This window comes from Asterias amurensis, chromosome 3, assembly GCF_032118995.1.
Source record: "Asterias amurensis chromosome 3, ASM3211899v1".
Taxonomy (NCBI): domain Eukaryota; kingdom Metazoa; phylum Echinodermata; class Asteroidea; order Forcipulatida; family Asteriidae; genus Asterias; species Asterias amurensis.
Window position 1 is genome coordinate 20,450,122 of NC_092650.1, and position 25,996 is coordinate 20,476,117.

General features: G+C 38.3%; 3 protein-coding genes across 7 annotated transcripts in view; 1 reads left to right on the top strand and 2 right to left on the bottom strand.

Annotated features, from left to right (window-relative positions):
* LOC139934744 (phospholipid-transporting ATPase ABCA3-like) overlaps positions 1 to 7,426 on the bottom strand; it is a 58,428-nt gene extending 51,002 nt beyond the window's left edge. For both annotated transcript variants that reach the window (XM_071929136.1, XM_071929135.1), the window contains exons 1-2: positions 6,877 to 7,426; positions 843 to 916 (exon numbers count right to left, since the gene is read on the bottom strand). In XM_071929136.1, the coding sequence (XP_071785237.1) occupies positions 843 to 916; positions 6,877 to 6,933 (131 nt within the window). In that variant the 5' untranslated portion in view covers positions 6,934 to 7,426. The remainder of the gene's footprint in view (positions 1 to 842; positions 917 to 6,876) is intronic.
* A 2,295-nt stretch (positions 7,427 to 9,721) lies between these two features.
* LOC139935404 (cytochrome c oxidase subunit 4 isoform 1, mitochondrial-like) lies at positions 9,722 to 15,990 on the top strand. The gene is made up of 4 exons (XM_071929973.1): positions 9,722 to 9,849; positions 13,064 to 13,296; positions 14,146 to 14,277; positions 14,828 to 15,990. The coding sequence occupies exons 2-4, from the start codon at positions 13,083 to 13,085 to the stop codon at positions 14,962 to 14,964; spliced, it is 483 nt and encodes a 160-aa protein (XP_071786074.1). The 5' UTR covers positions 9,722 to 9,849; positions 13,064 to 13,082; the 3' UTR covers positions 14,965 to 15,990.
* Positions 15,405 to 25,969, bottom strand: LOC139935403 (uncharacterized protein C20orf96-like). 4 transcript variants are annotated; one of them, XM_071929968.1, is made up of 10 exons: positions 25,816 to 25,969; positions 24,779 to 24,967; positions 24,130 to 24,352; positions 23,317 to 23,371; positions 22,728 to 22,772; positions 22,235 to 22,334; positions 20,916 to 21,073; positions 20,065 to 20,232; positions 19,181 to 19,323; positions 15,405 to 18,548 (listed from the first exon to the last, which is right to left on the bottom strand). In XM_071929968.1, exons 1-10 carry the CDS (start codon positions 25,817 to 25,819, stop codon positions 18,488 to 18,490), a joined length of 1,146 nt encoding a protein of 381 aa, XP_071786069.1. In that variant the 5' UTR covers positions 25,820 to 25,969; the 3' UTR covers positions 15,405 to 18,487. The 4 variants fall into 4 exon arrangements, with proteins under 4 accessions (XP_071786069.1, XP_071786070.1, XP_071786071.1 ...); XM_071929969.1 differs by having other exon boundaries at positions 25,802 to 25,962; XM_071929970.1 differs by having other exon boundaries at positions 25,788 to 25,962.
* Between the last annotated feature and the right edge of the window lie 27 nt (positions 25,970 to 25,996).

Consider the following 25,996-nt stretch of genomic DNA (forward strand, 5'->3'; position numbering starts at 1 on the left):
TGATGAACCTCAGAAACAACAAGTGAACAACAATGGTTGTTTTACTTTCTTTAAGTGAAAAACACCAGCCGGCCAGACTTTTCCATTGCAGTTGTGAGATTACTTGCCCAACGCCATTTTCACTGGCCTTTAGAGATGCTGTAACAGATTTTTGCCGATTTGACCCCAAAAGTTTGATTTAAAATTCGATAGGTATTTTGATGGGGGTCGAGAAAGTTACAAGCTTTCATTTGAGCCATTGCTCGAAAAAGTCCGCCAATTTAATCATTGGCGGACTTTTTCAAGCAGTGAAATAAAATGCTCAAAATTAGTTTTGCCGAGATCCCGACAATATATCACAGGACCAATTCTAATGTGTCTTACAAGCATTGTTTAAAATTGTTGTCATGGTTCCACGCCATTAAGTAAAAGTTTAACTTTTTTCGTTAGAGTGGGTGATACTCTTTCAAATACCGTTAACTCAAAAAAAATTTTTTTTTAATGTTTGGGGCCAAAAATCTGACATACACTGTAGCATAACCTGTGGTACTTAAGTACAGTATTAATTCCCAGCCATTACATTCTGGCGATCATTTATTAAGCAAAGCTAATTTGTAGGGTCTTTAAATTATACTTCTCCAGATCAGATTGCAATATTTCTCTGGAAGATTGGCACTGGACCAATTCCAAGATTGAAACTAATCAATTAAAGATTGAAGAAACTTTCACATTTTTCATTTTAGGAAACAGTATCAAATTGTTAAAGTTACACATGATTAAAACCAGAAAATAGGAATGGAATAATTATTAAAAGTTGTTGTCGAATTTCTTACAAGGGGTGGAATATTTAAGTGCATATTTACCTGGCCATAAGCAGCAAGGATGTCGCAAAAAACGGAAGCAGCAGTTCAATAATGGTTCCAATAGGACGTCGGATCTGTGTTCATTGAAATCATAAGTGTTAATGATCGGACACAAATATAAATAATGCACATTGTACGACAGAAGACAACATTGTTCACTTTATCACACAAAAGCAATTATTGAGAATTTTAGACAGTCTCTGCCACAAAAGATACCATTTTCCTAAATAAACATAAAACATTTTAAAACATGCATACTACTGCGTTATAAGAGAATGTCAGACCAACAGTCAACATTTGAGCATAATTGGTTTTTGATAATAAAAACTACAAAATTGTTTTTGTTATCAGATGAAAACCACAAGACCACTGTACTTGTCCAGTCATGAGTTTACTGGCTCAACTTTAGAATCATTTGTATAAAGTTTAAGCACTGCACTTATCAAGCACTTTTATTTTAAAAATTTTATCATTAAATTACTTCCTACACGGGGCCCCATTCATATTGGGCATACGTACGTACTTCTACATAATTCAAAGCAATCCCCACTACAAAATGTGTATGAACTTTAACTTTCACCTGCTTTCACTCACTTAGTAGATTCCCTTTAAAGATTTCAGAGTTTTTAAATATTTTGTTTACATAAATAATTGAGGAAGGGGGGGGGAAGTTGACTATAGTCCTCACCCAAAATTATCTGTACAGTAAAACAAAATTGAAGGACAGTATAAATACTTGTAATGAAAGTAAAACTATATAGCCCATTACAACAGGCTCTGACCATGCGACTCTGACTGGTTGTGGACAGAAAGGCAATTAGCCTGCATTGTCTCTAATATTTATCTGGCCTCAATTCCACAAGGATCTTATTAAGGCTGCTGACCTAAATTACTTTTTGAGAAAACAAAGCGCGAGTAAAACTATATTTTCACATTACAACAGGCTCTGACCATGCGACTCTGACTGGTTGTGGACAGAAAGGCAACTTGCCTGCATTGTCTCTGTGATTTATCTGACCTCAATTCCACAAGGATCTTATTAAGGCTGCTGATCTAAATTGCTATTTGAGAAAACAAAGCGCGAGTTCATGATACAAATCACTAATGGTGACTGACAATTCATCTCAATTACTCTTATAGTTTTGCTTACTCTATCATAATACATTGACTAATTACAATCAAGGTACAATGTAAATTGTAATGAGGGAGGTTGATAGCAAACGAGTTCCCTTATTACATTAGCAGAGCAAAATGCTACACAAATTAATCAGTTGCTACTCAAAAATCTTAATTTTCTACTCAATATTGCCATTCACACAACATTGTAAAAGTCTAAATATTTAGCTACCAAAAATTGCAAGACAAAATTGTTCCCTGATTGATCACAAATCCCTACTTGCAGCCGAGAAGGTGAACTGGGGACGTGTCCCTACAAGGTTTTCGAACCCAGCAAAGCCACATAAAACCCAATACTACGACCACAGATCAAACACAGCATGAGGTATTTTCATTTTATGTTTTCATAGCAAGTTTAAAACAAAATCTAAAGACCATGTGAACTTTGTTTACAATAAACACAACCTTTTACATTTCTTGGCTAGTCTGGCAGGCAAGATACTGCACTGGTCCTATGGAAAAGTTGACATTTTGTGCCATAATTTCCACATAAATCCAAGAGTTATGAAAGTAAAAGCTGGACATGTTTTGGAATGTGCCCCCTTACATCATATCAAAAATTGAAAAGAATTGGACAGTGCAATCTCCATAAAATATAAGATTTGATGTTTTCTTCCATTGAGCTGTGTACAAATCGTGCCTGCAGGAAGTCCAGGCTTAGTGGCTCTATTGTAAACATGTGATGTCACAGGTCACATCGTCTATAGATTCTACTATAAGATTGAAAGAGTAAGATTGTTCCAGAAAAGGAAAACTGCAGGCCCAGAAAAAAAAACTTGCACACCTTTGGAATCGAACCAGGGCCAGAGTGCTGAGTAGGTGAGCGCTTTACGATAAATCATAAAATAATAGGCCTAATGGCCATTACATAATGAGAACAACAACAAACAGTTCTTGAATACAACGCCCACTACTGCCCATGGTATCATACAGAGTAAGAAAACATAAATTACAGTTGATCAAGAACTTCTTCAAAACAAATTTATCTTGCTGCTATGGTAACAGAATACAAGACACGCTTCTTCTGAAGTTTCCGGTGACAGTGTTCAATCATAAAAACAAATTACTATTAGTGCCCAGTGGCACACAATGTAAGTGGGGAGAGAGACCTCGAATAACATGTAAACTGTTTTTTTTTTTAATATCAGAGAAGTTCTCTGTGTGGGTGTGTGTGTGTGTGTGTGATTGGGGGGGGGGGTTCCAAAAGTAGGGAGGGTGGGCTGATATAAGGCCGGTTCACTCCTTAGGCTGTGACTGTGAGTGATGCAATCTGAACTATGACCTCACAAATTCGCAACAAATAATTTGCGCCAGTTTACTTAGTACTCAACTCCTGCGAAACACTCGCTGTAAAAACAGCCCTGTGACATCACAGTTTGCTTTGAATTCGCATGAAGTACATAACGTGTATGAACGAGGCTTCAGGCTGTGCACCCTTTGTAAATAGAAATTTTACGTTTTTGTGGCAGCAGCCAGCAGGTATCCACCAATAAGCCATTTGCTTGTTAGATTTTAACTGCTTGCGCAAACGTTCTGATCAATCCGAGCACACTATGCGACGTCAATATGGTGGTGCCCTGAAATGAAGATGGCGACACCGTACAAAGTTTATTTTTTTACTTTGTTTTAGCGGTATGTTTTCAAATCTTCATTATCAACCACCAAAAATACACTGTGACAACAAAATAATACTGTATGCTTGTCCACCATTTTAAAACCACTCACCAACACCTCAGAAGTACATGTATGTCCGCATAAAGTTGCAAACGTTCGTCAAAGGTGGCGGCGCACAAGTCGTTCTACTGGAAATTGTTGGTATGCGCAACAATGGCAACGTTTGCGTGAGTGGAACGCACCCATGGTACAATGACGTATGCTTGATCACAAGTCACCACTTAAGTTAGAATTCCTCAGACTATAGAGAGAGTTGCTTTGTCACATGATTCGGGGCAAATTTTGCGTAGTTACGGAAGAGACGATGAACACCCATACACAATTCTGAATGGATAGTGTATAGCACAATGGTACCAGGGGCCGATTTCACAAAGGTCTCAAATTGATCGTAACTTTAAACCAATCGTAGTTGCTAAGTAAAGTGTGATGTCACAATACAAATCTCTATGGTGATACTGAAAATTTGTCTTGCGATGAATTTTATTGCTTTGTGAAATCGGCCCCAGGGTCTACTCATCTGAAGGTTGCTATACAAAAGCTTGTCCCGAGTCATGTGACTGTAGCAACTGTCCACTGTAGTGTGAGGAATTCAAATGTAAGTGGTAACTAAAAGATTTAAAGCCATTGGACCCTTTCGGTAAACAGTGTTGTCCAAGGCCCACACTTTGTGTACCACAACTTCTAAATCAAATAACAAACCTGTGAAAATTTAGACTCAATCGGTCATCGGAGTCGGGAGAAAACAACGGAAAAACCCACCCTTGTTTCCGCGCGTTTCGCCGTGTCATGACATGTGTTTAAAATAAATCCGTAATTCTCATTAACGAGAATTTATATTGTTTTGCTGTTTTCTCAAAAAGTAAAGCATTTCAAGGAATAATATTTCAAGAGAAGTCTACCACCATTGCCTTCTGTAAACCCTGTAAGTTATTTGTAAATCTGTGAACTTTTTTTTTTTTTTTTCTGAACCGAAAGGGTCCAATGGCTTTAAGCAAGTCATTGTACCAGACATTATTCAAATCTACTCACAAATGACTTACAATTATGACACCGTATTTTGTATGTAGCTCAGTTGTGCATCAATAGTAACAAAAGTCATTGCTTTATTAAAGAGTATTTTAAATTTTCTCTTCATCTCCTTTGGGGCTGTCTGGTATTATAGAAAGTAATTTATTTGGGAAAAGTTTCCGTATGGTACCACCACTTTTTCATTCGATATGAATAAATATAGTATCTAATTTACCTCAATGAGATATCCCTTTTTCTAAAAATGAGTGAAAAAGTGGTGGCGCCATACGGAAAGTTATCCTTTATTTGTATTATAGCAGACACTTGCAGAGAAGTGTGAGAATTGAAGTGTGTGAATTGATGGGGATCTTACTTGGGGCTTATGACACCAAAATCTTCAAACTCCTGCAAAGATGGGAAAATCAGCCTTTTCGGTAGTATAAAATCTCACCTTTCTATACTGTACATAGTATGCCTGGCTGATAATAATGGTTTATCAAATCACTTTAAAAAACCTAAAAGTTCTGTGCATATACATGTTTGTCCTCTGTCATTATCAAGATCACATGATTTTTACATGACAACAGAGGGGGTACAAAGGAAGGTTGAAGTGGACGTGCGCCATTAGGCAATTTCCAAGAAATAAACATTAGGGCCTAAAAAACTAAGCGTTATTTAGTTGCGATATCGCAACTAAGCGTTATTATGAAAAAATTAACACATTTTACCCATAATTATTTATAATACAAAAAAAATCTATGAAAAAAAAACCATTTTATTATTGTATTTTAACCCATGGGATGGTTGGGGGATTTTGCATGGATTATTTCCAATGATACCAGTAACCATTTACCTCCTCCATCAATCATTGTAAATAGAGCCGAGGAAGATTTCCTCAGACTTAAAACCAGATGGTTGGGTAACTTTTCTGTTTGGCGCCACCACTTTTTTATTCATTTTTATACAAAAAGAGATACAGTCATTTGACCAGTTCGGGATCATTGACCAGTTCGGGATCACTTCAACTTTGCAATAACCAAATAATTATATCATTTCTCATTATTACCAATTTCTGTTGATAAATGTGAAGATTGTCATCCATTAAACCAACAAACCCAAAATAAGGTGCCAAACATCATCAGCAAATAAATTATGGCTGTTTTCCTGAAGGTTGTCTGCAAAATTTGTCATTTTTTTGTTGAAAAATGTTGGTTGAAAAACACTGTTAAAACTTCTTACCTTTAGAATTGGAGTGCCGGGGCAAAAAATATTTATGTAAAATGATAAGAATGTGTAAAAAACATTCCTGTAATTACTGTGCAGTCATCTTGTTTCTTTGAGGAGACAAAGTTATCAAAATCTTCTTTGAGGGGGCAACTTACCCTTGACCAGTTCGGGATCACTTAACATCTCATTGCGTCAAATGGTGCCGCACTAACTTACTAAGTCTGGTAAAATCATACTACTGCAGTAGAAAGTTTATTTAGTTGATTTTGAGAAACATTACTTCAACAAATTCTTGTAGATTTTTTATTTTGTGAGAAAATTAAGCTTGGAGGGGTCAATAATGCTTTTTAGGTTCGCTTCACTTTTTCATTTGCCTTTGCTGTTGTTTTGTGGTTTTGTCGCTGGGTTTTTGCGCTGCTATTGAAGACACTTGCATGACATTCACTAAAGAAAGGAAGTCCAAGTCCATGCCAACACACCTCTGATGTGTCGTGTCCTTGAGAGACAGTTTTATGAATGGGAGTATGGGTTTGCAATAAAGGGCACTCTACTGATTCAGAATAGATTCAACTGATCCTGAACTGGTCAAACAGGTGACGATACTTTTCTCAAAGCCTCTTCAAAAGAACTAATCTTTTTTTGTCAGTGAATACTTGGTGAGTTTTATGACATGTTTAGGTAAACTGATAAACTTTTTTGTTTAAGATATCAAAGAGATTGCAACAAAAAACCATGTGAATTCAAGAAGTGATCCAGAACTGGTCAAACGACTGTATCTCATTGAGGTAAATTAGATACTATATATTATTTCATATCGAATGAAAAAGTGGTGGCGTCACGGGAAACTTTCCCACACAAATTTCTCAATAATAAAAACTCGCATGTTTTTTTTTTTTTTTTGTTTTTTTTATTACTTTCTAATATAAATTTAAAACAGTTGAGAACATACCTGCAGAACAAAATTCTTCCAAAGGAGCAAACGAAACTGTCGCCCTTTCATACCCATGATGATGGCCGAGATTTGGGTTGTTCCTGTCCCAGTTCGTTCGGGTAGGTTCAGTCTGGGCCTAGCTTACTAGGGAAACATCACAATACGGACGGTATGATCATGGAGGTAGAATTGGTATGATGATCAAGACCAAAGCAAAAGTGTGGCCGGTAAATAGTGATGCCGCGTCGGCCTCCCAAACAGAGAGTCCCCCTCCTCCACAGTGTATGTAGATAGATGAATCTCCAGATGGTCCACCAACCAATGGTTCCGAACTAGCCAGCACAGGCTTTATGCTGCACAAACTGCCAATGCAAGGAAGAGTGTTAATGTTAATGTGTTTTTAGACCTCGAAAACGCCGGGGAGATTTTAAACGCACTGTGTGCAGCTAGCTCTGCAGCTGATCAGATGTGTGTGATAACAGACGTAGTTTGTTCAGTTTTCTAATCTTTCTTGACACTTTCATGCTATGTTGATAAATGAAAAAAGCTGATCAGTGATGTCCATGCTGCGTCTGTGTGACGTCCTCACCGCCGTCAGTTACACAACAACAACATAACAGCTAGGGTAAACTTGTGGACAAGTCGTTAATATCTGTGGCGATGATAGCGTTGCGACTCTATTCCGAATCTCCCCGCGATTCCCGCGGTACAACTCGACTATCTCACCGCGGGAAGCCATTAACGACTTGTCCACGAGTCTACATCTAGTTAAGTACGGTACGCACCAGTGATGTGTACGGATAATAAATTTATGTGCACGGATAATAAATTTATTCTGCATTGCGATTCATCCGGCTAGGCTACGCCGTCGGGAGGATCGTGAGGGTTTACGTTATCGCAGCTATCTGCATCACACTATCAAAAGATCGATCACTTTGTGCCCGAGGGAGGGCAAAACGCCTTAGTTAATAGGCCCTTGGGTTAAACAAATAAATAATAATAAACGATATCTTAGAAAACAACACAAAATTCCTTTGCGCATACTACCTTGACATGTAAACCCACAGCTGTCCCATAACACCTTGTGTGAAGGTCTACTTCTCACTAAATATCCCAATCGGCCTTGTCGATGCCATGGTCCCCATTTTACTGCCAAACTTAGAAAGAAAAAAGTCAACATTTTACTAGAAACTACCATAATCCAAAAATAAAATTATCATAGGCATAGGATATGAGCTATGAACAAGCACTAAAAATTAAAAGTACCAAACTAACCAAAAACAGACACCCAACACCACCCAGCCCAAGCCCCCCCCCCCACCCCACCCACACAAAATAAGTAGGCCTATAGTAATACAATTTAAAAATTATGAATCCAACTAACAAACAATTAGAAAACTAACAAACAAACCAAAAATACTTACAACTTATTATGATTAAATTTTTAAAACCCAGCTACAGTCCTTATAATAATAACAATACAGGTTTTCCCCGGCCAATTTCAGCTAAAAGAATCATTAAATTTCATTAACATGCATTCAAATTCATGCATTTTCCCCTAATCCTCTTAAACTAGGGTTTCGTTTTAGCTATTAATGCATTATCAATTTCATTTAGGGGCATTCAAGGCTACACTTTTACTATTGGTAATTGTCAAAGACTAGTCTTCACAGTTGGTGTATCTCAACATAATTTATGCATAAAATAACAAACCTGTGAAAATTTGAGCTCAATCGGTCGTCGAAGTTGCGAGATAAAAATGAAAGATAAAACACCCTTGTCACACGAAGTTGTGTGCTTTCTGATGCTTGATTTCGAGACCTCAAATTCTAAACTTGAGGTCTCGAAATCAAATTCGTGGAAAATTACTTCTTTCTCGAAAACTACCTCACTTCAGAGGGAGCTGTTTCTCACAATGTTTTATACTATCAACCTCTCCCCATTACTCATAATCAAGAAAAGTTTTATGGTGATAATTATTTTGAGTAATTACCAATAGTGTCCACTGCCTTTAAATTGAATATCTACTAACCACATTTCGAACATGATTTTGCTCTGCTAGTTTGCGTTTTCTTTTTCATTTAGGCCTAACGAATTTCAACTTCTTTGCGTTCAAATAAAAGTGACTAATTATGGCTTTATGAGAAAAATTTGAATTATAGCTCCTTTACTAGCACATTAGTTGTCCTTTTAAAAGGTGTTTTCATGTATTTTTACATCATCATGTGTTTTTTCTTGAAATCATTCTGTTTGCGTTGTTACCCTTCCTTGTCGGCACCCGATAACCTTGAAATGAAAAACTATATAGTTATAAAAACTAGATTTTAAAAAGTCTCGCCCTATTATCTACATTATTCACTGCTCTGTGCCGACCTAGCCATGGGTATGTTGTGGAACAGATTATTTTATGAAATAAAAAATAGTAAAATTTTGCAATTTAGAAGGACTGAATTCGTTGGTTTTGTATTCCTGATACGCGGGTTAGTACAGCAGCGCAATAGCTCATGAGCTAATAGTTTCATCGGTTCTGCTGCACTGGTTTGGAACCAAATAACTATGAGTTATGAGCATCCTGTTAAGAAACAAAATAAAATTGCTCACGTTTTTAATGAAAATGTTGCAACTTAAAACGAGGTAATAACATAGGCATATCCCCTGACTTGTGTGGCCAAGGGTAGGGATTCAGCTAGCCTTTGGCACACAAGTGGAGCTAGCTAGGTAAAAACAAGATAATTCGGTATAAGTTAAATCCCTTGGCACTGTCTTTGACGTTCGTTGACGGGTACGGTCGTTGACAGATTTGCAAAATTTGGTGTAGAACCAAATTAATTTTGGTGCGGTGCTCCCTCACTGCTCTTCACACAAAATAATTAGTCGACCGTTAAACTGATAGGGCGCCCTCTTTCGACGGTTGCAGGGTTCCGCCGGTCAGCACGTACGCCATTTTGTTGGGAACACGCAAGAAAAATTCGCCGGGTTTAACCAAACTTGGTAAGTTTCGTACATTTTTGCAAAGAATTATGAGTATGAAAAAAGAATTATGAATATGAAACATTTTTGTTAAATAAACAACTGTCTTAAAAATATCATAAATAGCACCAATGATTGTAAATGTATCGGATTGGTGTATTTTTGGATAGCTTGGCTTGATTCTTCCTTGCTTGAGCAAGGAAAATAGATTTATTTAGTTAGTTAGAGTAGAGGCAAAAAAAAGAAAATGAAACTTGAAAAATTATTGAAGTTGAACATATTCTACCTCTAGTCTATGAACATGTGAACGAAATGATAGGAAGGAAGGTAAAAGGTTAATTAATTTGGATAAATTTCCGTATGGTGCCACCACTTTTTCACTCATTTTTACAAAAAGGGATGTCTCATTGAGGTAAATTTAGATATCCTGGTGTCATGTGTTTTCAGTAGGATAACAGGAAAATTGTTCACAATCAAAAACTAATTTTTATTTTTTCAAATCATCTACTATCCAATTTTTTAACAATAACACTTTCACTTCATGGTGTGTTGAAATTTTTAAAGTTTTGGTTTTACAATGCGAGAGACAGTCCACCATTAACAGTGCTTGTGCATGCACGACATTGGAGCAACGTCATATGTTTTCACACCTTTCATTGGTTGGTATTTTATTGAATATTCAGAAGCTAGTATGGCGGGCAAAGTAAATCAAAAATATTATTCAATTAGTACTTTACAAATTTAATTACATTTTTGTCCTAAGGCATTATGGCTACTATATTAGAATCCAGAGATATCATAAGGCATGAAAGTAAAACACCCCACCTCCCTTGATGCACTCACACTTCATAACAATCCGTTTTCTCCCATTTCAGACCAGTAATGTTTGATTTAAGGAGATAAGAAACCAATCTATGATATTTTCTCTTAAATGTAGACTTAATATTTATTACACTTATCGGAATTTATAACAGTTATGCAGTAAATAAATAAAAAAAATTGTTGTCATTTTCACTTAAAATATTTTAATATTTTCCCCACATTTGCGCACCATAGAATCCCAAATAGTAACCACCTCACGTGATCCATCTAGTGACTAAAGCAGAATGAAACTCAATCTAGCAGATAGTAATTTTGTTTTGAACTTTCGAGGTTGGATGATGTTTCTTTGACTCACTTGAATGTTGGCATAATAATGCACTAGTGATTAGTACCAAAAATCAATCATTTTATAAATGTTTGAGCATAACCAATGACAGGAAACTTTATTCTCAGCATGATTAAGCCTGATGAAAATACAGACCGTGAGTAAACTGCATAGCTTCTGTCACCGGTGCAGCTTGCACAATTTCGCGGTAAACGGGAATTAAAGTTGGGGACCGAAAACATATGAGGGTCGATAACGTATGACGCTACGATACTATATTATTTCATATCGAATGAAAAAGTGCTGGCGCCATACGGAAACTTTTCCATTAATTTTCATTCATAAACACCCCAGGGCCCAGACAGTTTCGCTACTCCTATTGGTGGAGAACGCGTCACGTGGGAGTGTTTAAACGGTTGACAATGGTTGATTGACCAGCTGGAGCTGTTTATATAACCGGCTGGCTTCCGCGTGTCGGGCGCGCGCGTACGCCAATATTATCATGCGGAATGCGCAATAATGACACCCTAGCTATTTATTAGTAAAAACAGCACGTAATCTATTTCTTAGCGCGCGCATAATCTATTTCTAAGCGCGCGCGCGTACACACATCCCATGCGCATCAAACAGATTCTTCACGTAGTTTTTGAAAAAAATACTTCAATCCTCAAATTTTCAATTGTCATAGATAGTATCTATCTATAGGATTAATAGACCTTATGCACATGACATCATTTCAGTATGGCGCCCTCGCCTTGAGGTCAAAAGGAGGTTGTTCATTGGCCAATCTATGTGCGTTTTGATTGTTTCGTCACCGTTGACCTCAAAGATGGCGGCTGGATGAAGTCAATGCATAAGGTCTATTGTATTTTTTTAACGTTTTTTAACAAAAAGGTATTTATGAATGGGAATAAAAGAGTAGTGACTCGTTCTTAAACGTCCATTTAAAACCTTGCAGGATCGTTGCCATGCGATAAAGGCCCTCACCTTCGACTCGGGTCTTTATCACACGGCAACGACCCTGCCGGTTTTAAACTGCCGTTAACTCGGACCTTTAACAACCCTGCCGGTTTTAAACTGCCGTTAAAGAACTCGATGCTACCCTTTAATTCCCTTATTTTAAAAAATGGCTGGCGGACCTCAAGTGTAAGGCTCTTGCCTTAGTAATAAATGCTTGTCTTTTTAGAATTTGATAACTCGTCTGGTCAGACATTAGCAATCGTCGGCTTTTTTGTCTGTTTATTTAACCGTAATAAAAAAGACAAATTCCCTGGTTTTATCAGTTTATAATTTAATTTTAAGAATAAACTAAAGTAAGAAATTTAGTAAACAAAACATCAGACAAATCGGTCGCACTAAATACCGACAACTCACGACCCCTAACGTAATGACAACTCACGACAACAAATGTTGAATCACTTTAAAAGAACATTTGAACATAAAGTCAACTGTCAAATATATGTAAAAGAGTCATATGGGTCCTACTACTTCCTTGCCGCCAACTCGCCGTCAACTCACTTGTGCTGTCAACTCGCTGTCAACTCAATCGCTACTGATATGGATAAGTCTTGACCCAAGTCATTAGCGATCAATTAACACGAAGCGCAGTACAAACATGTAATACACGAAGCGCAGTACATACATGTAATACACTAAGCGGTACCGATAATCAACGTCTTGGGCTAAGACTATTCCAATTTCCGGAAAGCGACCTCTGTTGTCCGTGTTGTACAACCTCTGTGAAAAAGCAAGATGGCAGCCGACGCCTTTGCTACTTCGCGATCATTTTTTCAAGAGGACAAAACTAATAACTACCGTCAACACACAGGTCAATACAGATGGTACCATTAATAAAAAAATTTCAACACACTTTAAATCGACAAAGAGAGGCATAGAAAATAAACACTGAATTTTAGAAATTACATCACAGGCTTCGGGTCAGTGGTCTAATGTAACATTTTAGCCCTGGGGGTTACGTTTATCGCAACTGGTGTTGCCCGGGATATATTATGGGTAAGTTTTTGTACGCCAATATTAAAATAGATGAGATCTCAATTAAAGAAATGTTTCTTAATCTTCTTTCTACAGTGTGTTTGTCTCAATAACCATGGCTGCCAATATGCTGAGGATCACGAGCAGGCGAGCGATTTCCACTTCATGTCAGCGATCGTCGGGTATAACGGTTTACGCCGACCGACTTGACTATCCAGCACCACCATGCCGGTTTGTCACAGAGGCTGACCTGACCTCTGATATGCAAGCTCTGAAAACTAAGGAAGGGGGTGACTGGAAGGAACTCTCGTTAGACGAAAAAGTAGCTTGTGAGTATACGACTACCCCTGATCCTTTACAATCTTTCCTTAAGAGAGGTTTGCAGTAACTAACACCATGTGAAATCTCTTTTGAGTAGTGTCAGTTTTGAAAAGAAGCAGTGGTTAACTCATTTCCCCCCCTCAATGTTTTGATAAGTATGCTCTGAATGCTTCAGGTTTTTGCTAGGACTTCAGAGCAGGGCTTTATTTCATGAAGTGTATGGCATTGCAAAAATGCTGGAATTTCTTTTTGCTGAGCAGAAACGAGTTACCAACCAAAACAGCATGTGATGTATTTTGTTTGCAACGGGTTCCCTGCTGAATTATGCTAAGCAGAAAGAATTACTATCACATTTTTCTGCTAGACAACCTTATGAAATTTTGACCACTCTGGCCTTCTTTCATACATGTAGTTGCTCCTTATATAGCGCTCATATCAGTCATCAGTATTGCTGAAGGTGCTTCAACATTCAGTATTTTTCCTGCAAGGTATTGTGGAGCTACAATCTTGAAGTATGAGACCAACAATTCCTTTGCATAGCACCATGCCATGGTCTACAAGGTGCTGTGGTTCAACATGCTGCCAATTTAACCAGGAACACTGATACAAGTGGGTTATATTTTTGATAAGTGCACTGGGTTCTTTTACATGAATACACAACACACAGGACCTATGGCTTTATGTACCATGCGAAGGACGCAGCAAAGTGTCTTGCTTAAGGACACAAGTGTAACGACCGGGACTCGAACCAACTCTCTGCTGAACAGAAACCCCAGAGCTTAAGGCCGTGGCGCTTACCATAATGATTATATTTCAGCTATTCTTAAATTTTGTTATTATATTTTGTTTGGAAACAGTGTACAGATTGAGCTTCGACAAGAGTTATTCAGAGATGAGGGCACCTACCGGTGAATGGAAGTATATCGTTGGGGGAGTCTTTGCCGCTTGTGCCGTTGCAATCTTCTTCTATGGTCTCCAAAAGAAATATAGTAAGTATATGACTGCCTCTGGAAGTAGGCTAATGTTCATGCATAAAATAATACATTGAGCACATGTAAACAATTTGACTGCACATTGTGCATTAATACCAGCATACTTTCACTGAGGTTACACTTGATTCAGGCAGATGGATTGAGATTCATAATCTATTACAACCACAGATCAAGATCTTGTGACTGCATGTTTACACCAATGCTTGATCCAGCTCTGATACCACTTATGATTACAGCAGTCGCACAAAAACCCAAGCAAAACACCCTGCCATTCCTAGCAAAACCGAAAATTGCCACAGTGAATTGCATTGTCTGATCAACTTTTGCATTAGTAGAACTTGTTCCTGGAATCCACTTTGCCAGATCTGATCCACCCTCCTCAAAAGGTCGATTAAAATTGCAGGATCTTGAACTGGGTCTGATTCTGCTTTTTTGCATTTGCACCAGCTGTTAATCCACATCGCAGGATAAGATCCAGGTAAACAATAGATAAATGGATATTTGTCTAACTCCTTTACATTCATTATGTTTTCCCCCCCCAATGTAGTAGCCCCACCACTCCCCGAAACAATGTCCAAGGAGTGGCAAGAGGCGGCGGTGAAGTACAACATCGCTATCCGCAATAACCCAGTCACCGGCATCGCGTCCCAGTACGACTACGAAAAGAACGAATGGAAGAAGTGATGAAGGGACATCCTGCTACTCTATCCGTCAGGTCATAGTTAAGTTTCAGTTTTAGGTTCTATTAAGTGTGAAGCATGAAGTATTATTATTACTCGGTTGTTATTATTACTACAAATTGGAGGAAAAAGAAAAGAATTGAATACAGAAAGTGGAATTGGAAATGGAGTTGTGGGCTGCTGTGTAGAACCTCTTGGTATTGATGTAATTGATATAAAGCCTGTTTATATTTATGCGTGACTTTGTTGCAAATGTTGGTTCATCTGTTACTCCGCCGAGTCATGACAAAGATCCCGCAAACATGTACAAAGGTGAATGGCTGTTTTATTGGGAGAAGGTCATCGAGGCCCAAATTCAAGGCTCTGCTTACTGCCGAGTTTTGTGCTGACGATCGCCTTTTTCTGTAAACTTTGCTAGCTGTGTAGCAAACAATGCCTAGTATGTCGAGTATGCACAGACACAAGCATACATTTCTTGCCAACCTGTGAAATATGCTTGGCGTTTATTCTTTTCTTGTGGAAGCAGAGCCATAAAATTGGGCCCAGGTTGGGCGTTGTTAACAAATTTACGCATAATTATACACAGGCCATTATAATGTATATACGCATGAACTACAACGGAGGACAACAATAACAACTTCTTGTTTTAAAACTTTTGTTGATATATTCTAATTAATTGGATACTTAAAAGTTCTTCTTGATCACAAAACTAAACCGATAAATATGTCATTCTTTGTTTTTAAAAAGTAGAGGAATAACACTAGTATAGGCAAATCAAGGTGTGATTTTTAAGTTTGCACTATATTTTGAATGTGTTAATTTTGTTTTCAATAAATGCATACTCGGTAGTCAATGCAACAATAACATACAGTTATAGGCACAGTGCGATAATTTTGGATTCCACTCTATGCAGATCGTAGATTCAAATTGTTGTACCAATAATCCTTTGAATTAATACTGAAATGGTTCTACAAATCAAAAGAAGGTATTTATGTCTGTATGCAGTGTTCATTAAAAGATTGAAAGTTTATTCTGGATTCAAGTTGTTCTTGTCTGTACTTGCACTCGGTTAACAACCCAGTGGCCCAGTGGGTTGTTAATGAGAACAGATGTTTTGACTGTTCTGTTGCACTCGAAATCTTGTTATGCCCCCCAACGCCAGCAAAGCCAAAGGAGCATAGCGTTTACCTTGTTCTTAGGTGCGTGTGTGTGCGCAATGTGCCCTTGCATACGTCAACTTATGGGATATGTTTAACAATGGAACAATGCTACCCAATGAGGTTTTCTTTGTTTAAGTTGTACCCTACAGATAATTTCTCCAGAAAAGGGAGTAATTTAACACTCACATACTGGACCGTAAGGGTGTGTGTGTGTGTGCAATCAATGTGCTTGGCCTATCAAATCCAAATTTGGTGTGTAGATTCGTCCAGATTCGTGTAGAAGCCTTTGTACTGACCCCTGATGTCACATGTTCATGTCATTGAGCTAAAACATGAGAAATGTGGTCCGGGCGAGAATTCAAGAAGGACCTGGCATATTAAGGTGTGTCGATTGGTCTTGGGATCCCCAGAATGCCTATAGATTCCTTGCATGTTTGATGTCAAAAGCCCATAGAAATGGAACAGAGAATGCTGAGTTTTCATTGGTCAATGTTTTATGACGTCTACTGTATGGTAAAGAAAAAAGGCGTTCTCACATCGATAAAAGTGGTCTCGCAACGAAATCGCACGCACATTGTTGCACTCGGCGTTCTCCGGGTTCAAACCCAAACAGCACTCTCACTGAGGTAAAAGTAAGACCCTTTTATTGGCTGAAACTTGTGCATGCACAGCGCTTACATGCTCACACTTTTCAATTTTTCCACTTATCCCCCTCAATGATGGGAACCAATGTAAGGGTTCTATCGTTTTTGGACCCCCTAGGTCAATGTTAAAGTCATTACAGCTTTAACGAGAGAAACGTTCAAGGTGCTTGTTCCCAATGATAAGTCAAAGTAAATACGGGTGGAGCCTCATCTATATGGGTCATAAAAAAATATTGCATGGTTAGCAGTGCTTTTAAATGGCGCCGAGACAAATGATTTGCCGAGACAAATGATATGGCGTCCCTATTTTAGAAAGTGTCCCACTGATTAAATTAGATTAATTTATTCCATCTCAGACCAACCAACAAAACCGAGAGTCGATCATTCATGATTTATAGGTTACTTTTATTCTTACAATAAGATTCGAGTATTATGTACATCACAGAAACGACTTGAATTGGGGATTTTAGGGACACTAGGTGGGAGCAGACTCACCAGGGTAATCCATTGCTCTAATGGAGCGTCTTAAAGGCAATGGACACTATTGGTAAATACTCAAAATATTTAGTAGCATAAAACCTTACTTGGTAACGAGTAATGGAGGAAGTTTGGTAGTATAAAATATTGTGCGAAACGACTCCCTCTTAAGTGGAGTAGTTTTCAAGAAAGAAGTAATTTTCCACGAATTTTATTTCGAGACCTCAGATTTAGAATTTGAGGTCTCGAAATCAAGCATCTGAACACACAGAACTTCGTGTGACGAGGGTATTTTTTCTTTCATTATTATCTCGCAATTTCGACGACCAATTGAGCTTAAATTTTCACAGGTTTGTTATTTTATGCATATGTCGAGATGCAGCAAGTGAGAAGACTGGTCTTTGACAATTACCAATAGTGTCTATTGTCTTTAAGACATATAGAGCTGTGTCCGTTTCAAAATGCCCTTGCCCATAATATTCTCATGTTCTAGAAGTTCAGACAATGTTGCAATCGTGCAGAACGATCCAGGTGTCAACTTGATTGCAGAGGTATAGGTACAGTGCACCCCACTAAATAAACTCACATAGCATACAGTACAAAATGCTAATACAAATACTTGGAATTATCCCTTGACCCCTCAATTGTTATCCGCTGCCCAATTTCATATGAGGAATCCCGGGGTATGTCAAGTTACTCTCCCCCATAGTGCCTACACTTGTGTACTTATTCCAAATGTCCAAAGACTACATTAAAGATCTGTTTTTTTTTTTTAGCCAAACCCACTGCCCCAGCTATTCATTCAGACCACAGGTTTTTTGTATGGTAAATAAAAATCACACAAACTCTTGTTATTTACACATATACATGTATTCAACAAAATAAAATGTCAGTAATAGCACTGACTGTGTACAATTTGTTTATATATTAACAGATTTCCGTAATGAATACGAAGGAAGTCTTTAAATATGATTTTAATTCCCTCAAACATGACCATGTTTTGACCGATCCTTTTGAGTATTCGGATATCAAACAACATCATCTAAAACCAAAACTCTTTCCATGATATAATAGACCTCTGGTTGGATATAATGTTTCCGGACTTTCCGCCCACAGGTCAAAAGAAGTTACCACAGTAGTACAAATCTGTAGCTGTTGGAAGTACTGCATTTTGGAGCTTGTTGGTCAACAATGTCCAACTGGAAGTAGAAGGTTCACATTCTGGTTGTGTCGATCCGCCAAGCATTTATATCGGAAGCCACTCTTGTGTTGGAATATCAAGAACTACATCCATGTCTGGTGTGCATCTGAGTAAATTAAGACATTTGCATCAAGTTTTGAACTACAAGTTATTAATAATAAACTATGTTTACAAAGCGCCTCAAATCCAAGGCGCTGTACAAATTAAGACCCCACAGATTTTAGGTTGAACAAAGAAAAATTGACTAGAGAGGGATTAAACCAGTGACCACCACATAATAAGCCTTTTTGAGGTATGGCGGACATACAATGTTTTACGTGTGCGCCCCAAACGGGAGCAACTCATAGATATAGAATATAATACCTAGATCGGCCACGCATACATACACGCCATAAGCCGAAGTAGTGTTGTATCATTGTGTAAGCCATATCTCACAAAGGCTTATTAGAGTGCTGGTACACTCCAACTGAGCTATCTACCTAGCCAAATGTTAGCAGTCTCCCTATTTTGTCAATATCTTTGGTTCAGTCAGAAGCTATATAACTGTTAAGTTATGGTAGCCAGTGATCCCACCCAAGTTTTTGATACAACATGGGAAGTGGCAGAAGAGGGATCACCTGAAGGGGATGCGCCTTGTGTTTTAGATATCAAATAAAAAACTACAAGGGTAACTGACTGTTTAAATTTTGAAAACGATTTGAGGTTATTTTAAAGTTCGATAACAAACTTGGTACTTACTTGGTTGTTTCCTTGAATAAATGTGGGAACATAACGTGACGTGGGTTGGTCTTGGGATCGTGCTGCATTTCCTTCACCTCCACCGTCAGCTCCTTATTTGTCAGAACTAGTTCTTCAAGGAGGCGTGCGTGTTCTTCAATCTCCTGCAAAGTGAGGATAGGTTTCACATTGGATTCAAAGTTCTGAGTTAGAAGGGCCCCTCGGGGATTGCCCTTAACTTTTTTTACTAACTGGCCAGCAGCACAAGTTCGCTTGTTACTTCACCAGTTGGTCAGCTTTTTCACGAGTCTATAATTAATTCAAACTCAATAGGGATGCTTTTCAACACTGAACTAGCCATTTGGCGAGAATTCCAACCGGTCCTTTGCCCTTTGAACTGGCATTTGACCAGCGGACCATTTTTAGGGTCAGCATTTTCTTAAGTCCATATTTGAAACTCGATAAGGATGCTTTTCAACACTGAACTAGCCAATTGGTGAGAATGCCAACCGGTTCTTTTGCCTCTTACTTGGCATTCGGCCTGGGGACCATTTTTAGGGGCGAACGTTGCCCCTTAGTTCGACCATTCAAAACCGCTGTCATAGTTGTCATTTGTCACAGCAAAGGTACAGGGTACATCTGGCAATAGACCTATCCATTAAGCCCCGCCCCATTACGTATTGACCAATCACAACCCATTGCGCAACCAAAAGTCAGACAATTAAGGTCCGACATGCGTGCGCGTATGCTTGGCCCACGCAGCACAGCTCACGTGTTCTTTCTCACACGTGCGCCGTGGGTGGAGCCTAATGGATTGGTCTATTGCTATGGGTGCTGTGTGTTATTTTGAGGCCTGTCCTTACCAACAGCTTTATTCGTAGCCCTCATTTTGGATTGAGCCTTACCTTTCTCATGACAATATTCTGCATGGCCATTTCCTTTAGGCTGCTGTGCATAGAGTCTATAGCATTATCTGTAACTGTAGCTTTGATGTCATGAAGTCTCTCCGCACTGTCCTCTTGATATTTCTCTTTCTCTATCGCTGTTATACTCACAAGCTCAGTAATCTCCTCCTGCAACACAAAACCAGGTTCATTGTTTAAAAATGGATGCCTTCTTGGTCATCCTGGATGGATGTGATCCCCCAAGTTAGAAATCTGAAAGCGGTGCCAGGAAAGCAATCTTTCTTCACATGTGTACCATGCCCGATATGAGGGCAAAGAGAACTCCCTAATGTAGCCATACTGTACCTCTTGTACCGAAGTAACCCCCCCCCCCCCATTTCCCAATTCATCTCCTAACCTTTCTTTATATCTGGAGGAAAAAAAGTTTGGAATACGCATACAAAATATTGTATACATATCACTTAAGCCACAATGTAAGCTGAGATAATCTTGAGATTATCAACAATCACTTCAGAAGCCTGACTTATTGTGGTTATATCTACAACTGTACATCACTATTACTGTCAATTTTGGACAATCAGACAACTGTAACAGTCAAGTTGAAACCGGTTCCAAGCACAGTTGATACGCATCTAAGACCATGGCAATCTCCAAGAAGAAATTGGGTGGTGGGGGGGGGGGAATCAGAAGACAGTGTTTGGAAATACACTCATGCTACCCAAGTGGTCGAATAGCATGCACTGCAGTTGGTTGCCTCTAAGTTGCCTCGTGTTTCAAGGACATAAAGTTGGGCCGAAACAAATACATCAACCATGTCAACATGGTCTGCGCAGCTGCAGACAAACTCTTACCTCATACTCGGCAGTAAGATACTGAATTTGTTTCTGGAGTTCAGCAATCTTCATGGCCCTAACCGGATACTCTTTGTCTTTATAGCTTGTCAAAACCGAAAGCTCCGTCTGTCTTTCTTTCAGCCTGTCATCTAAGACGCCAACTTGCTTCTCAAGAACTATTGAAACAAAATAAAACAATTCAATTCAATAAATTTGTATTAGATCCCAAAAGGGTAATTCATTAAATGCTTGCATACAGTAAACACACTACAGGCATGATATTTAGTTCTTGGAAAACAAAAATAGGAATATTTTATTGAGTACAAGGCCTAACCTATATTTACATCATGGTATAAGTTTTTATAGTCTTATATCAGGCTGTTTGATAGCAATTTTGAGCCACTAAATCAGAAATCTGACTTAAAGACACTGGACACTATTGGTTATTGTCAAACACCAGTCTTCTCACTTGGTGTATCTCAACATATGCATAAAAAAACAGACCTGTGGAAATTTGAGCTCAATTGGTCATCAAAGTTGCAAGATAATAATGAAAGAAAAAAACACCCTTGTTACACGAAGTTGCTTTCTGATGCTTGATTTCAATTCTAAATTTGAGGTCTCGAAATCAAGTTCGAGGAAAATTACGTTACATCAGAGGGAGCCGCTTCTCACAATGTTTTATACTATCAACCTCTCCCCATTGCTCCTTACCAAGTAAGGTTTTATGCTAATAATTATTTTGAGTAATTACCAATAGTGTCCACTGGCTTTAAGCAGGAAGAATATCATGCCTTTTGAACTATTTAAAACAGTAGAACTATATCAGATTTGAATTTGGAAGTTCCTGAATAATAATAATAATAATAATAATAATAATAATAATAATAATAATAATAATAATAATAATAATAATAATACTAATAATAACAAATTCTTATATAGCGCATTTCACAATAAACCGTATCAATGCGCTTTACATTAGTCCCCTGGTCATTGGGCCAATAAACATCCCTTTAATCTTTCTCAGCTCACATTAGGGAGTATACAGCCCCGAGCTGCCGTGGCGCTCCGAAAGCTTTTCATTCACAATATCAACCTCTACCCTCGCAGGTACCCATTTATACCCCTGGGTGAAGAGAAGCAATTATAATAAAGTATCTTGCTCAAGGACACAAGTGTCACGACCGGGATTCGAACCCACACTCCGGTGAATTAGCACCAGAACTTGATTTCGATGCTCTTAACCACTCGGCCGTGACACTCTACAATAATTGCTTTTTAGTGACAGTAGAATAACCATCAACACTGCTTTTAACACTACCCTATAGCTTTACCTTCCACTTCCTTGGCTTTCAGTGCTTTAGCTTGATCATAGGCTTTCTTAGCGAGCATCTTCTCCGTTTCAAACTTCGCACTCAAAGTAGACACAGCCCCCTGACAAAAAACACACCACACAATCAAAAAACGGTCAATCATTATGGAATCATCACACCACTCTTTTATTAACTAATATGCAATGATATCCTGCCGCTTTCTCAGAAGAGGAAAAACGATGATGAAACAATGGAAAGCATAGAGCTACAAATAAGAGGCGCACAGGATTGGCCAATGAGCTATTTTCTGTTGACCTCCTAGCCAAGGGCGCAACACTCAAATGACTTCATATGCATAAGGGAAAAAAACATAACATATTCTTCCAGGAAAAAACACAAGCAGTCCGGTAAGGACAGATAGATACCACTAATGGTACTGGTTGGTTATACGAATGGGGGCTCCCTGAATTGAATAAGAAAAAACTTTATCGGAATCAACCTTCCTCAAACTTACCCGGAATCTCTCATACTTCTGTAGGAGTGACTTCACCTCATCATGCTGAAGGATTAAAGATAAAATCACAACAAATCATAATTCAACGGAATGGAATGTACATCATTGAGTTTTGGAAGAGTAACAAACTTTTAGTTTTCAACAACAGAACATATCACCTGCTTGAATGTTTTGTACTTTGTTATTGAAGAGGCATCACTCTATTTTATTGTCTAGTTTTCTAGAAAAAACAGCAAAGTTAAATATAGTCAGTGAAAAAGTGGTCAGATTTTCCCAAGGACTCTATTGGTAACTAATTAAAATTATTGTAGCATAAAACTTACTTGGAAAAGAGCAGTTGATAGTAGAAACATTGTGAGAAATGGCTCCCTCTAAACAGAGTCTTTGAGAAAGAGGTAATTTCTCTCTCAAATTTAAAAGACTTCAGGTCTTTCTTTATAAGAATACTGGTTTTGACAAGTGTCCAGTGCCTGACTGGTGAGATTTGAGCATAGTCTTCTCAAAAAGTTACAGTCTGACGACTCTTTCATCAGAACTCAAGTCCGATGCGCCACAGACCGCTCAGCTGTAAGACGCCACCCAAACTTACCACTTCTTTCTCATTGCCTTCAATCTCCACTCTCAGTTTGGTATTCTCTCCAAGACTGAACAGATTTGTGTAAAGGAAATCTTTTCAGTAATATAATTGGTTTTCTCCAACTAAAAATCAAAATGTCTGCCCTCTCTTCAGACAGATCCTGAAGACTCCAGTGTAAGACACTTTTGATGACTCCTCTGTTTCCTTACATTACAAGAAATATCACAGAATTATTATTTCTGGAACCAAGAAGTATGACCACATCCAGGGCTTAAAATAACCCTAAGCATTTGCCATGTCGCCCTGGGCTTTTGCTTTGGTGCCCTTTGCAAGGTTCCTGTACAAATTTAAATATTTTCATACAAGTGCCCCTTTTGAGAGGACAATTGTTGCGCCCCTTCAAGAGCGAAGTTCAAGACCTGCACATTACACCAATACTTCATCAACTTCACTGGCTGCCCGTACAACTCAGAATTCAGTTCAAAATCTTTCTTTTCACTTTTAGGGCACTTCATCAACTCGCTCCAATCTATGGTACATGACACAGTGAAAAGTCAACACGACACAAGGCCGGCTATACACAAACTTACATTGATTCAATCACCCCAAAGATGCAAATATTTCTCTGATAAAATAAGGAGCAATTAAAATGGAAAAGAGCAGGATCTTAAAAGTTGCGACCCAAATTGAACTTTTCGTAGTAAATAAAGCTCAAATTAGACAGTTGAACACTGAAGGCAAAGGTTCCCTCACATTTTTACAAAACAATCAACTCGCTTAAAAAACTAACTCAAAACTAAAGAAAAAAACTTCTACAAAGGATACAGTGTTTCCTGTCTGCTTTTATAGTTGGCGAGAGCTTTTCTCCTTGATTTGATGAGGAGCTCCAGCACCTTGTTTTCCCTCAGTTTCTCCTTGATGCTCTCGTCTGTCTCTTCAGCTGGTGTTCCCCTCGTCCTGGACTTGTGGTGATGGGGACACGCAGGGCCTGCAAAGTGATGGAACTGCCTCGCTGACGACTCTCGTGGACGTTGTCCGACGGTCGGTGCTGCATTACAAAAGAGGAAGAATAGGCTCTTTATTCATCTAAACAGATAGTCATAACAATAGTAACAATAACTAGTTTACATTGTGTACATATATAGCGCATTTTACAATAATGTATCAATGTGCTTAATACATAAGTGCCCTAGTCATTGGGGCAATAACTTCCTTTAATCTATTTCAGCCCGGGCTGCAGTGGCACACCAAAGACTTTTCTAAACAACATCTACCCTCGCAGGTACATATATACCACTGTGTGAGGAGAAGCAACATAGTAAAGTATCTTGCCCAAGGACTAAAGTGCCATGGTTAGAATCTGAACGCACACTCTGATGACTAAACCACCAGAACTTGAACTCGATGTTCTAAATCGCTCAGCCATGACACCCCAGTGTTATAGGTCTAACCAGACTGCATCTGTAATGCTTACATAATTCACGCCCAGCTGTTGTGTCATTATTAACCCTGGCTCCATCTTTCTGCTTTGATGCAGAAGTGTTCTGTGCAATACGTCTGGAACTCCCTGTGCGTTCCCACTGGTTGTAGTCTGTTGGGACGAGGCGAATATTCGCCAAAGGTTTCTGAAGGTCTAATGGTCTTACATCCGGGTTAGCCATACCTGTAAAAGGGTAACAGAAAACAAGTTACTTTTATTTGTTATATATGTCAACACTTAGTCACAGTCTACTTCTAGAAACTATAAAGGCTTCTCACAGGAGGGCATTTTTAGTTTCTAGAAGTAGCCACAGTCAGACAAAATATATGAAAAATTGTAAAATAAACATTGACATAGGCCTAACACCTTTCTATGACGTGATTGTTAAATCTAATTAATTATTGACTGTATGTGAACCTTTTTGGGTTGAACATGGACTTAATTTGTTTACTGTATATTCAGGTAGGCCTTACTAAAATAATTTATCACTTTTAAATATTTTAGGCCCTCTATAATAATCTGAAGTAACAACACTCAAGAATTTAGTATTGAAATGACTTTTGTCAATTTTAATGTCAATTTTAAATGAACTTTTGTTTGTAGTCCTTTTTGTTGTATGGTTGTTTATCAATTCATTCATTCACTATACCCCTACTACTACTAGTAGTAGGTAGTACTACTGACTACACTAGAATTAGAAATTTCTAATAAAAATATATGGAACACCCAAAAAAAGTCCCAATCTCAAATTTGTTTGTGACCCACTTTAGTCACAGTGTGTGACCACACAAACACAACACTCCTGACAGTTTTTTAAATGGGTAAGGGCCTAACTAATTATCTGGTAATAAAGTTTCAAGAAAGTTTTTTTTTCCTGACTACCTGGCTGAATACACTATACAGCATAAACAAAATATGTAAGTTCAAGAAGTCAGTGTAACTTACTCACTACCATGGCTACTGCTTACTGTAATTTATGTCTGTATGAAAACTTATGCATTACTTGATCAAATATACCGACAAGTTGTTACCCATAGATGTTTTCTTAAATTGACGGTCGAAGTGTTGAAAAAATGAACTTCAATCTACCCCAGCCGGTTCGTTGAACAGTTTTTTTAGATCACCAATGTCAAATGTACGCCGCCATCTTTGATGCTGAATGTTGCTACGACACGATTTCGTCCCCAGGTTTACAAAGTGTTCATTCAGCAT